Source organism: Primulina eburnea, chromosome 13 (assembly GCF_022965805.1).
Source record: "Primulina eburnea isolate SZY01 chromosome 13, ASM2296580v1, whole genome shotgun sequence".
Lineage (NCBI taxonomy): Eukaryota > Viridiplantae > Streptophyta > Magnoliopsida > Lamiales > Gesneriaceae > Primulina > Primulina eburnea.
This window is the reverse complement of record NC_133113.1, coordinates 26017989-26032768: the sequence shown is the minus strand read 5'-3', so window position 1 is coordinate 26032768 and position 14780 is coordinate 26017989. Positions and strand designations below refer to the sequence as shown.

The window sequence follows — 14780 nt, the reverse complement described above, 5'->3', positions numbered from 1 at the left end:
TATTCTCAAGCAATTTGTCTGTCGGCACTAAACTTGGTTTTTTTAATTTGTTTTCAAAGCTGCGTAGACCTTCCCCCCTTTACCCATGAAACCAACCCTTTAACCCTAAGTCATTATTATTTTTTGCTATCGGTCCCATCAATGTTTTATCACACACAGTTTTAAAAACCCTTTTTCTTTCTATTTAATATAAGAAGAGGTCTCTTGCGAGACTGTCTCACGAATCTTTATATGTGAGACGGGTCAACCCTACCGATATTCACAATAAAAAGTAATACTCTTAGTATAGAAAGTAATACTTTTTCATTGATAACCCAAATAAGACATACGTTCCACAAAATACGACCCGTGAGACCGTCTCACACAAAGTTTTGCCTTAGTGTAATTGACACTTACATCTCTTACATGTTATATTTTTCCAAACGATAAGAAACGTAAACGTCAAAAACATTAAATACAAATTTGAATTGAACATGCATGATTTCTATCAATGAGAAATTAATTAGTTGTCGATTATTATTAACTCTTAAATAGGGATCATTTATAAAATAATTGAAGGTAAAAATTCCTTTTGAAAATTGTGTTATTTGGCAATCTCAAGCACGAGGCTATGTTCTTTAAACACTTTTAAGATTTATCATATATTAACCACAATAATTAATTAAGCAGTGGTTAAGAACATATATATAAAGTTATAATTAATTTTAAAACTTATACATTGCCTCATACTTAATTAACCTATTTTGGAGAAATTTAATTATAATTAATCAGAAATTATTGTTGTGCATGGGAGACTCGTTTCTTTTATTTTGGGATACACTTTTTAGATTAAAACAAATATGAACATTTTACAAGCTACTTCTCTCAACATTTTCTATTTAGAGTAGGTCACGGATTCATGAATTTTTGTTAGTAAGACGAGTCAACTCGATTCATATTTTAATATGAAAAGTAATATTTTTAGTATTTAAAAATAACATTTTTTCATGAATCAGATCAGATTAGTACGATAACTTTAAAAAGCTAAATTATGTTAGGCTATCAACACAATGAGTAACAATCACATTTCGATGTATAGAAACTTCTAAGATTGCGTGCATGGAATATTGCTTCATTTGGAGACTTCGATAACCGAATACATAGATGAATGGTTGATTGAATGAATGATTAATAATAATAATAATAATAATAATAATAATAATAATAATAAAGAAACAATGAAACCACACACACTTTGTCACACACTCTTACCAAATTAAATTATTAGAGAAATTTCGTATGAAAACTATAAGGCAGAAGTCATATATTGAGGATTTGGATCTCTACTGTGTTGAAAATACAGCATTTGATGTTGTGCACTTTTTACACGAGATGATCATCTTGTGGACATCACACCATATGAGATAAGTTTAAAAAGTTGTCAGATAAAACGAGATGATCATGTGATCATTTCGTGTAAAAAATGCATGTTTTCAACAAAGTGAAAGATCTAAATCCATATATTGACGTCCATTCAAGAAAACATGATGCGTATAGTATAGTTGATCTTTTGCATGCTGACGTTGACACTTTGGACTTGAGAGGAAATTTTCCATTGAAAGAAAAGCCAAAGTACGAAGCTCAGAAGCTACTCAAGATCCCATGTGTATCTATGCAGATAAAGATCAATGAATATACTTATATATATATATATATATATATATATATATATATATATAGGAAACGTACTCTTTCATATTAAGACAAAGAAAACATTGACGGATCTTTCCGTTTGTTCCCTTTGCTTGGTATATATGTTTTCCTAACAGAAACTGGTGTTAGACTAGGTGCTATTTTGTTTATACAAACGGATTTCTCATCTAAAAAATTGTTCATGGGATTAATTAGGTCGATTTAGATAGGTTACGACGAGAATTTAAATTAATCCAGCGATAATCAGACTATATATATATATATATATATATATATATATATATATATATATATATATATATATATATTCATGGATTAGGTCGTTTTAGATAGGTTACGACGAGCATGTAAATTAATCCGGAGATAATCAGCTATATATATATATATACATATAGATCAGTTTACAGAACTAATTGCAATAACTTTATTAAAATTCAAAATAATCCCTATAAAATGCACCACCTTTTTAATATAATTCAAATGCAACCCTCTTGTTCTTAGAAAAAAAAAAAGAAGAAGCAATATATCCTCTTGTTATTTTCAATCCTATTTTATAATATTTTACTGAAATACTCTTGTACCTAACTATTTGGTTAACTTGAAATCAACTTAATCTTTTTATTTTACAGTTAATTTCTATTTAGTTTTCAACTCTTTTTTATTTTTTGAAGAAAAGTTTAGCTGTCACCTTTTGATTAATGAAATTTTTTTGGGATTATATTTAGTTCTTGATGGAATATTCATAACTATGTTGATTTTTTTAAGCGTAATTAAATTTCCTTTTTATATTTCATTATAAAAAAATTTGGGGTATTTGAATGTGTGTATAATCAAGTTAATTACCTGTATTTAATATTTTCTCTTAAAATTTATAATTATATATAATTCTCAAATAAGATATTTGGAGTTATGTTCTTTCAATTTCGCTGGTAAATTAATTATATCGATTAAAATAAGAGATATTTATTTTTTCTGTGTGTATTGTTCGGACCAAATTAAAACTATTTTGATATGTTAATTATCATAAAAACTATTGGAAACGAAGAATGGAAATTAATCTTAACTCGGTTAATTAGGAAAGAAATTGATCATAAGGGATTAAATTGTGATGTGGAAACATGAACTTGTAATTTATACACACAAAAATCTGTGAGACGATCTCACGAGTTAATTTTGTGAGACGAATCTCCTATTTGAATTATCCATGAAAAAATATTATTTTTTATGCCAAATATATGACTTATTATTAATGTAAATATGAGCAAACTTCACAGGTAAAGATTCGGAAGACCGTCTCACGAGAGACCTACTGTTATTTATAATAATAACTTTAACCGCGTGTATCGAAATAATTGTGCATTGTTGCAAATTATATGTCGTAGAGTAATTTAAGGTTTTGACCAGGACATCTTAGTGAGTACTATGTTGCAAATTATATGTAGAGTAATTAATACAATTTCGAGAAGGATATTACAACATGTCGTGATCATAGGTTTGATATAGTTTCTATGGAACAATGACGATTTACAATCAAATTAAAGTCGCTTTTTCAACGACTTCAAAATGAAGGGAAGTTGCTGGTGGATATATCGTTTGCTTCATACACACGTTTTGATGAAACAAGAATTAATGTTAGGATTAATTGGGATTTAGATCATGAGTCTAAACATAAATTATGATTCAATCCGTGTATCAGAAAAACTTAGTTTCAAATATCGGTTGATCAACGAGATACTCTGGAAAAAACGAAGAAGAGCTTACAGAACTCGCAATCAAAACAAAATATGAGATAAAACAATAAACTATATAGCCAAAAAATAACCATGAATTCGTTCTCGATTACAAAACGGACATAAAATTTAGATCTATTGAATGATCTATGAAATTGAAATTTGGTAAAATTCTGGATTTTGTGGAGAATATATACTATGAAACAAAGTTGAGTTACATTAAACAATATGAATTTAAATGATTGTTGATCAAATGTTGCTCACATTTTTAACTGATATCAGTTACAAAAATAGAGTTTGAAATTTAAATTTATCTCTAATTAATGATATTTATATACTTAATCAAACTTCTTTTAATAAATAAATACTTGGATCACCAAATATATAGTGCTTAAAATAACTCTTTTAAAAAAATGATAATTTTTAGAATACAAAGCTTAAAAAAATATTGAATTTGGTACTTTTTAAAATATAAAAACATTTTGAATATATGTAAAATAAAATTTATATTTTTTAACTTTCAAAATTAATTAAATATGTGACAATTGTTTAGCACAATTTATTACAGATACCACTACTATCTCCATTTCTTATTTCTCAAACTTTTCCTTTCCTTCATATTTCGATTTCAATTTTCTCAATTAATTCTAATTTAATATAATTTATTAAAATATTTTATATTAAAAACAGGTTCTTAAAATTTATTGGCAAGCAATTGGATATAACCATGGGCCAAATGTTTCATCCGAGCTTCCAAAGCCATACAAAAGAAGCGGCATGTTTGTGCGAGCAACATAGCAGACATTGATTAGGTCACTCGCCAGTTACCAAGCACACGTTCGAGAGATTTGGATCATCTGATGTGACTGAAAACACAACATATGTGCACTTTTTTACACGAAATGAATCAACTGATCATCTCAGTTCGTTTGACATTTTTTCAAATTTATCTGACACTGTGTTAGCTTCTTCAGATGATCATCTCATATAAAAAATATACACCACCAGATGCTATGCTTTCAATCACAAGAGAAGATCCAAATCCACGTTCAAGAAGTGGACAGTTATGGGCGGCATGCATGGGGGATTAACTTGCTCGGCAGAAAGCATCAGAAGAAGAGCTACCAATTAAATTGTGCTGCCCAATAATAGTTTTCCATTATATTGGTAGTCCAAATCATCGAACTCGAATCAAGCTCGAGCATACTCAAATTTATTTTCGAACTTCGAAGCTTCCATAAATTTAATACATTTATATATATATACATTGGAAATTAAACAAGTTAATGAGCTCGAATATAAATTTACTTGGTTTTTGAACTTCAGGCCACCAACTGTGAGAGTTTCGTGTCAACATCGGCTTAATTTAAAAATGAAAATGAACAGTATTCAGTTTCCAGACTTGCAAAACATAAAATCACTTTCAATAAAATAAAATATCTACACAATGAAGACAGTAAAATAATCTGCATTACTTCTAGCCGTTAAAGAGAGAGCTCGGAAGAACGAAGAGGAATGAAACCTTTCTACCAAGAACATTCAACCATCTTTTCAATCAATGCCTTAATCCGTCACCGACGACCTCAGTGTTGCAAACCGGACATGTCTGGAATGAAGAAGCGGAATCAGCTTTGAGAAACCGTTGAGCAATAAGTTCGAGAGAAGAGACCAAATCCAACAGAATGGGAGAGACTCAAATTTACAAACCAGCTAAACCAACTTGGAATTATCAAGAAAAACATTTGAATGATAGAGCAGAGTTGTATTTCTATAAGCACTCAGTGCGAAATTTACCTTGTTGATGCTAAGCCATTTGGAGCCACAATCAGCATGGTAGGCATGTTTGCATGGTAAATTTATTTGGCGGTCTCCTCGTTTATATCGCATTTGGCAGATAACACATCTGTTTTTGAAAACAGAATACACACCGTTACAGTTTAGAAACAGAAAATTCGTCGTTTGTATGGCATTTTGCAAATAATACATCTGTTTCTGAAACAGAATAGACTATTACAGCTTACAAACAGAAAATTCTACGAATATAACGATTTAGAATCTGGCAGTTTCATTTATTGATAACTGAATCAACTAAAAGCAATTGCCACAGTCCGGACTATTATGTTATTGATCAAGTCTACCAAGAGGCAGAGGAAATGAAGAATTCAGTTTGTCTTTTTCATAAAATACCATTTTCTCTTATTCTATCACTTTCCACATATCGATCAAGTCTACCATGTCCATACTTGCTTTGTTCAATTTTTGTTTTAAATCAATTTTGCTTGATTCATGCTAGTAAAAATTCATAATATCAATAGCATCACAGCAAGAAGAATCTTTTTATGTGCTGATGAAAAGCCTTTGGATAAAATAACTTCCTCACATGCCAGAAGTTATCAATTAAGAAACAGGGATATCATTTAGTCAACAAGAGGATTTTATTCAACACAGCAAGGACGACATGATTAAAATAAGAAACTATGACAATGACAAAAGAAACACACGCACAGATAATCACCTGTCACCAGATTTTCTTCTTGAGAAAATTCCCCCAGATTTGTGTTTTGACGTTGGAAGGAGATCGATAACATCTTGTGAGAGTCCTCGACTTTGAGTTCCAACTGCCTCTCCTAAGTCGAGCAATTCCTACATGGATAAAACATGAATCAGTGGATATAATCCACGTAAATGTTGCTCTCTCAGGTTAACTTAAGAAAAGTGGCCTCGGAATGTAAATTATGTGTTTTCCAGCAATAACTTGTAAGGCTGTGGTTTAAAGTCTCTTCAGAGCATGATGCATAGTGCATATTCAGCAGACATGTGGAAATGTCAAAATAATAATAGTAATAACATACATAGCATCTATTTTTCTTTGATTTCATAAGCAAACTGTAATCCTCCAATTAAACTTCATAGCATCATACCTAAGCTGAGATCATTTGCTTTACAGTCATATCGTGTGTTTACAGCCTTAAATAGCCGGGTTAAAAAGGAAAAGGTCATCGTACGGGAGCAGCCCTCACGTTAGAGTTAAATATTCTTTCAATAAATATAAAGATGGAGAGTATGGGTTAATAAAGAAAAGCTGTAGAGGAATGGATACAAGGCAAGGAGGATTCCTCTACCTCATAAGTCATGTTATCAGGGTCAATATTATCTTGCCATACGACCTGAAATAATACAAACAAAATATGAACTTCAAAAACTAATGCAGAAAGCGATAGGGCTATCTATAGTTATTTAAGGCGCAAGACGCAGTAACCCACACAAGTATCCTGTAGCCTGAGGCGCTTCAAAGTAAGGTGTGTTAAGCATAAATTTAGAATTCACATATTTAAGGTGGATTTAACTAAATTTTATATACAGAGCAATAGATTTCATAGAATATTAAACAATACTTAAAATTTTAAAAAAAATTCATTAGCAAATACACAATGTAATTTTTTTTAAAAAAAACCAATTACCTAATCGTTAGCCCTATTTTTCTTCTTAAAGAAAACATTAGATGAAAATTTGGATAGATCTTGGAATTAAATTGCATTAAAAAAACATAAAGAAAGGATTGAGGGCTAATATGCTCAAGTACCTATAAAATAAAGAAAAAAAACAAAAGAAAGATAGCACTGCAACAATTAAAGAAGTAATATAGAAGCACTGTAATAGAAATTGCAAAGAGAAGAAAAAAAAGGCTGTGCAGATTAAAATTAGGAGAAAGACAGCACTCTGCATTTAGAGATTGATGGAATAAAGTCGGCCAATACATAAATGCAAGGATTTCTAATAGTTAAAAGGTTACGGGCTTAATCTTATTGGTCTTGAGTTATGTTAAAGTGGAAAAAAATTGCTCACAAACAATTTTCACAGAAGCGCGCTTTTTCTCGCCTCAGAGGCTTGCGCCTGGGCTCGCCTCTTGCAAGGTCAGCGCCTGGGTGGTTTACCCAAGGGCGTAGGTTGCACCTTGCGCCTAGGCGGCACACTTTTTTCAACTACGTGGATATCATGTATAACAAAATTTGGAAAACCAATCAACAGTTTTAGGCATTAAGCCATCAGTATCTATCATTATCCAAGGTCGGTATGCAGAAAAAATGTTTCCAAACCTTTCTGAACATACTTCAGTTAATAATGAAAGTCACGAATGCACATGCAAGAAGATGGAACTTGTTTTTGTCTCAACTTAAAATTTTTTAGGGGAAGAGTATAGTGATGACGGTCCCGTGACGAGCTTCAAATTAATCTGATTGACTAGAAACCATTAAAAAATTTCATCGGTTCATCCCATGCATCTCCGGTATTAAGAAAGAATTATGGCTTCACAGTGAATTAAAATCGAATCAAAACCGATAACTTAAAAGAAAATGCATAGATCTCCACATATATTCTAATTGAATGACATAGTAAAAAATAACGCATATGAGAAGATTTAATTATTATAATGAAATCAAAACGTCGACTTTTTTTCAAAAATCTCTATTGCCTAACCGTTTATGATAAAAAAACTATAATAGAAGATATAAAATTTATACATATGATTAAAATAAAACAAAGACAAGATACAATACATTAGAAAGGCATGAGAAAATGCATTTATGTGATGAATTATATTTCACAGAATTGAAGTTTAACATATTTATTAGCTCATAATTATATCACTTTGAATTACAATTGTGTGAAAATTTGACCTTGTGTTAGATAATTATTTTTCTTGTACATTAGAAATGATACTCATATCAAATTAACATCGACCTCGATTTGAGTATATTTTCAGAATATGAAATTCACTTTTGTAAATTAATATCAAATTTTACATTTTCAATCAAACAGGATTCCATCGATATTCTGCACCTCCAAGGTCCTAGACACCCCATGTTTGTGTTGCTTTTAGTTTCTAATATATTTCTAGGAGTCCATGCTTTCGAAACTCCCACAATCTTAGTCTTTATGAAATCCAAAACTTAAACTCAAGGTTATCTAATTTCCATACCAAGAGATAAGAAACTAGGTTTTTTCAGCATTTCTATAAATCACAAATCCACAGAACAAATAAGACATTCAACTTATGTAATGGGTTCCAGATTGCTCAAGTGTAGAGCTCACGCCGTTTAGTATTTGTCATTCATTTGAATACAAACATGTTCAACCACGAAAATTAAAATGCTAACCTGAGTATCGGGATCATCTTGATTATTTGTTGCACCTGATGTTTTGGAAACAATGAAAGAGGGCGTTAAAAAAGAGAAAAACAACTTGCTCAGAACTCGAAAATGGGCAAGATAAATCAAGTCTTTTCAAACTAACTTGATCAATCAAATTCACCGTTCCCATCATCAGGAAAGGAAACGGAAAATGAAAACGAAACTTACTTTCCTCTGCAATAGGATGCACTATGGAAACCATATCTTGTTGTGATGGTATACCCACTGCAATAGGTTCTTCTGCATTCATCATTAAAGGGTATTCCCAAGCCCTCCGGCTAAAATCCACTCCTGGATTTTCTCCGTAGCCACCATAATAAGACGTACTTTCCGAACCAAATTCATACGAAGAATTCATGTGCATTGACCAATATGCAGGTTCCTGAACAAAAGGCGGACAGTAAATTTCTTCATCATCTAAAGCCGTATTCAAATCAGTATATAGAGAACATCCGATTTCGAAGCAACTGAATACCCCGAGAATGAACCATCAAAAATACAATGTGGAGTGATTTAAAAGGCCTCGTGTGATGCCCAATTATTTACAAAGTATCACCATTGGTACACAGCAACTTTATTGTCTAAATTGTGGTCTAGGTTCTATAGAATAGAAGAAAATTCTTAATTAATACCAACAGAATTGATTATCTACGACATTGCCTCCCCACAAACCCACAAGTCCCCTCTTCCTTTTGCACACAGCACTTGTCATTCTTGGGAAAAAGATAATCGTTGTGCAAGAACAAACATAGCAGAAGAGTAGGCATGTTTCCATCCATAGAGTGAGTAGTGCTCGATTTCAAATTCAAATAAGGAAATCACCTGATCATTCATCGGTCCCATGTGTACATAATGTGCCGCCGATGAAGCGGCCCCAAAGAAATCCATAAAACCCTCAGAGACAGGGTAAGGACAGCCGCCATCCGTGTAATCCCGATTTTCACTCATTTACGTAATCGATAGCTATCAGGCCAAAAAAGATTTTCACTGAAACTCCGAAATCCCTCAGCTTTCACTGAAACATTCCCCAAAGTTCCGCACCCCAGACAATCACTGAATCAAATACACTATCGACGAAAACCACAACCCAAAAGGCCACCACAAAGACAAAATCTTCAAGAAAGAACCGCAATCAGAAGAAACACATTATGCTCCCCATGCAGTAGTAACCACACTCTCTCACACCCAGAAAACCAGTCGAAGAAACAGCATTGAGATTTTCAACTCACGGGAACAGGTTACGCGCGACGATGTACCGACCCATTGAAATTTTCCAACACCAGAAGATGATTCATTCAGTCACACGCAGCGGATGTGCGAATGCTTGTTCCTGCAGCTTTGGCGGACTTGAGACACACGCCTCCCCCTTCTCTTCTCATCTCATTCCCACCATTTTCGTGTATTTACGGTCCTCTCTGACCCTGTCTCTCTGTCTCTGTCTCTCTGTCTCTGTCTGTACTCGCAAACAAAACTGCTATTGGAAAATGGAAACTCACTTTTAGTTCTATTCTTCTTCCATTTTACTCTCTTATTCTTGTACAAAGTCATTAATACATTAACAAATCCAAACCTCAGAAAATTCGATGCGTCGAGGATTTATACCTCATATAAAAAACCAAAATTGTACTACGACATGAAAAAGTATTATTTTTTATGTTAAAAATATTATTTTTATTATTATGAATATCAGTATTGTTAACATATCTCACAAATAAAGATTCGTGAAACTATCTCACTGAAGACATACTCCATATAAAATTTAGATTTTAAATTTCATATTTTCGTATAAACAAATAAAACATCAACATAACATAAGTCGAAAACATGTTTCGGGGTCGATGATTTATAGTTTATATGATATTAAAATTTTAAATTCGAAACAAAATTTCGCGTTCCGACTGAACCGTAATAAATATATTCTCAAATTTTTTTAAACAAAGTCACACCAAAGAGAACATATGGTTACTTTTTGTGTGTCTAATGCTTATTTATTTGTAATAGTGAATAATGATAATGCATACTTACTGTATTTGTCGTGTATATAATATGGGACATTATACCATGACTTTGATATATTATTTCTTTATAATAAATGAGGCATTGTATTTGTCCAGATATTGATATATTTTTTACAAAAAAATATTTTCTTTATTATTATTGTTTTTATTAAAATTTTAGTAATTGAATTTTGTCCGACTTGATTATAACAAACTAAATTTTTATATATAATTTTATTAATTGACTTAAAATTTAAAACCAAGAGAGAAAAATATAATTTAATTTAATAGTGTGTCTTTTATATTGATAACATAATTAAAAAGTAAAAAAGGTAAAAAGACAAAATTCAGAGGCAAATGGCGAAATACGCATTCACAAGCGAAGAAAATTAGGGGTGTCAAAATCAGATAAATATTAAATCATGCAATTACTTGAAACTAATTACTTAACCAAATATTTAAATTCCGACTTTTGTAAAACTATTTTAAAAAAATTTAACCATTTAATTAGCCGATAAACAATTAATTAATGTTGTATTTAATTAGTTTGATGGATTTCAAATCTATAATGTTCTCTTAGGGGTGACCACTTGGGTGAGTTTGAACCCTTAATTCCCTTTTTAAAAATATTTTCTACTTCTTTTTAGTAGATGTAGAATCGAACTTTTAACATTTGTTTTGAATGATAACTTTCTATTGGGCTATCCGCTTAGGTGTTATAATTTATTTATATTAATCAAATTAATAAATGCTATAATTTCGATCATTCCATATTACATAATCCTAATTGCTGGTTAACCGTAACCATAACCATAACCATAACCGTAACCATTATCTTATCTTGTTGGTTAGTCGAGCCATAATCATAATCGTAATCGTAATCGTCCAATTGATGATGTGAACCATGGTCGTGTATATATATATATATATATATATATATATATATATATATATATATATATATAATGTAAAGACAGTCTAGCTAGGTCCCCCAAATCCCAAGTGTTTGGTCTCTCAAAAGTTGATAGGATGGAGATAATGTCGGAAAGTAATTTGTTTCTTGGTAGTATTTTCTTTTTCAATATTTTCAGGGTTTCTTGAGTTCATGCATTACTATTTTGACTGCCTTGGAAAGAGTAAAAAACCATTTCTTTTTCTAAAAGATTGGCGTGTTCGTCTAGTGTTTATTAAATCTATACTGTGGCATGCACAACACAATCTTCGAGTACATGAATTGAAAGTTGAATAATTATGACTTTTTTTTAATTAAAAAAGCAATGGTACCTGACATCAAACTTTTATTCGATAATTTAAAAGATTTGAATTATATATTAATTTTGTTAGAATATTTAATGCAAAAGACCAATCGAAATAATCCAAAACAAAAGAATTCAAGAAAACGAAACCTAGTTAAGTGTTCATACAAAGTAGAGGTCTAAGCGACATCGAAGTATGGAGTGCATCAAAATAGAAGACTCGCCCGAAGATAACATGGAATATTATGTAAACAACCCAATGAACTTTAGTAGGAGAAGTAAAAAATTGACTGATCACAAATGAACCTTAGCTATATTTGGACATGTGGTAGTCAATAAACCAAGTTAACAACAATATTGTGATGCAAAATAGGATCTATATGCTATTGTGTTAGTTCGAGGGTTTACTTATTGAGTATCGAAGGATAGCGGTTGCGGGTTTTCATGTCATCAAAAAATAAATAAATAGGGTTTATGAAAGGTATCCCATTTGAAGAGGAATACCGAATATCATGTCAGTGTGAGAGAAGATAGGCTTTAGAAGAATAATCTACCACAATACCTTCAATAAAATGTTGAGTTATGGTACAAATATTTAATTTCAAAAATTTTATAGAATTTTGATACAAATATTTAATTTGAAAAAAAAAAAACGAATAGCTATTTCAAATTTCGTATGGTTATTACAGTGAAAATCAAGTGAAGTCGTTGCAACAAAAATCTTCTCAAACTAGGACTTAAGTTATGATTAATACATTTTTATGTCAGAATTTTTCTCAAAATCATGTTTTTTACGTATACATGAACATGAAAAATTATATGCGGAAGCGGATCGAGAATTACCTCCGGCTATTGAAAAATTTGTTGAAGCCTTCTGATTTCTTTTCGATTGAAGCCTTCTAAACACTTCAACACTCCTTTAGATTGTGTATTTTCTGTATGAGATTGTGTGTTTAGGGACCTCAATGCCTTCGGTATTTATAGGCACACTCATACCATCACCGAGTGTTTTGGGAGCTCGAGATTCAAATCAAATTTGTATACGCTTCTCTATGTTCAAAATTTGAGGCTGCCGTGTACAAATTTTTCAACAATTGTTGGCAACGACCGTCTTCATTTTCAACACGTTTATTTTACGGGTCACAATTTTCTTACATTCTCCCACTTGACCCGTATATCTTATTTATCATAGGAGAAATTAAAATACATGAATCATGTCGATAGGTCATCTAAAAACGATTATTATCTTCCATGTATCACAATGTATTATATCTCTCAAATAACTTAATGAATAAACCCTATGTTTATTCGAGGTCCAACTTTATTGATATTTTTCATGATAACTGAATATGTACATAACTGAATATGAAAAATATCATAACTTAATGAGTTTCATTAATTTTGTTTTTACAACAAAATTACATAAAAGAACCAAGTCTCATTCTTTCTGTATGATCCTTGAATTTCAATGGTGGCATGCCTTTAGTCAAAGGATCTGCAATCATCAATTCAGTGCTAATGTGCTCGATAACCATGGTTTTATCTTTAACACGTTCTCGTATGGCTAAATACTTAATGTCGATATGCTTGCTTCGACTACCACTTTTGTTATTTTTAGCCATAAAAATAGCAGCTGAATTGTCACAATATATTCTTAATGGCCTAGATATAGAATTCATAATTCTAAGCCCTGAAATGAAACTCTTCAACCATACACCATGTGAGGTTGCCTCAAAACAGGCTACGAACTTTGCTTCCATAGTGGAAGTAGCAGTCAATGTCTGCTTTGCACTTCTCCAAGATACAGCTCCACCAGCTAGCATGAAAATATATCCTGAAGTGGATTTTCTTGAGTCAATGCAGCCAACGTAGTCTGAATCAGAGTAGCCAATTACTTCCAAATTCTCAGTTCGTCTGAACATAAGCATATAATCTTTGGTCCCTTGAAGGTACCTCATGACTTTCTTTGCAGCTTTCCAATGGTCTAAACCTGGATTACTCTGATATCTTCTCAACATCCCAACAACAAATGCAATGTCAGGTCTAGTGCAAACCTGAGCATACATCAAGCTTCCGACAACAGAAGCATAAGGAATGTTTTTCATTTGTTCCCGCTCTAAATCATTCTTTGGGCATTGGCTCAAATTGAATTTATCGCCTTTCACAACGGGAGCTATACTTGGTGAACAATCTTTCATCTGATATCTCTCTAAAACTTTGTTGATATAGGTTTCTTGAGACATACCTAGAATACCTCGAATTCTGTCTCTATGTATCTTAATGCCAATGACATAAGATGCATCTCCCATATCCTTCATATCAAAGTTCTTAGAGAGGAATTGTTTCACCTCATATAACAAACATTTATCATTGGTTGCAAGTAATATATCATCTACATATAGAATAAGAAAACAAATCATGCTCCCACTGACCTTCTGGTATATACATTGATCCATGGGGTTCTCAACAAATCCGAATGAAGAGATAACATCATGAAATTTTAAATACCATTGACGGGAAGCTTGTTTCAATCTATATATAGATTTCTTAAGCTTATAAACCAATTGATCACCATTACTAGAGAAGAATCCTTCAGGTTGTTTCATATAAACCTCTTCTTCTAGTTCTCCATTGAGAAAAGCCGTTTTCACATCCATTTGTTGTAAATCTAAGTCAAAATGTGCAACTAATGCTAGAATGATACGGATAGAATCTTTCTTAGATACAGGAGAAAAAGTCTCCTTGTAGTCGATTCCTTCTTGCTGAGTGAATCTTTTAGCTACGAGTCTTGCTTTATACCTTTCAATGTTGCATAATGAGTCTTTCTTTGTTTTGAAGACCCATTTACATACAATGGCTTTTACACCATCAGGCAACTGAACAAGATCTCAGACTCCATTAACTGCCATAGAA

General features: G+C 31.8%; 1 protein-coding gene across 1 annotated transcript; it reads right to left on the bottom strand.

Moving 5' to 3' along the window:
* Window positions 1-4765: 4765 nt before the first annotated feature.
* LOC140810894 (E3 ubiquitin-protein ligase BIG BROTHER) lies at window positions 4766-10109 on the bottom strand. The gene is made up of 7 exons (XM_073168803.1): window positions 9437-10109; window positions 8783-8996; window positions 8582-8616; window positions 6545-6589; window positions 5938-6065; window positions 5217-5325; window positions 4766-5028 (listed from the first exon to the last, which is right to left on the bottom strand). Exons 1-7 carry the CDS (start codon window positions 9560-9562, stop codon window positions 4978-4980), a joined length of 708 nt encoding a protein of 235 aa, XP_073024904.1. The 5' UTR covers window positions 9563-10109; the 3' UTR covers window positions 4766-4977.
* Between the last annotated feature and the right edge of the window lie 4671 nt (window positions 10110-14780).

Bases quoted from the DNA above. Each gene is read 5' to 3' on its own strand.
- LOC140810894 (XM_073168803.1), bottom strand. From the start codon at position 9,562: ATGAGTGAAAATCGGGATTACACGGATGGCGGCTGTCCTTACCCTGTC. The intron at 6,066-6,544 runs GTAGAGGAATCC...TTATCCATGTAG, and splicing joins CTGATAACATGACTTATGAG to GAATTGCTCGACTTAGGAGA. The intron at 5,326-5,937 runs GTGATTATCTGT...TTTCAAAAACAG, and splicing joins AGAAGAAAATCTGGTGACAG to ATGTGTTATCTGCCAAATGC.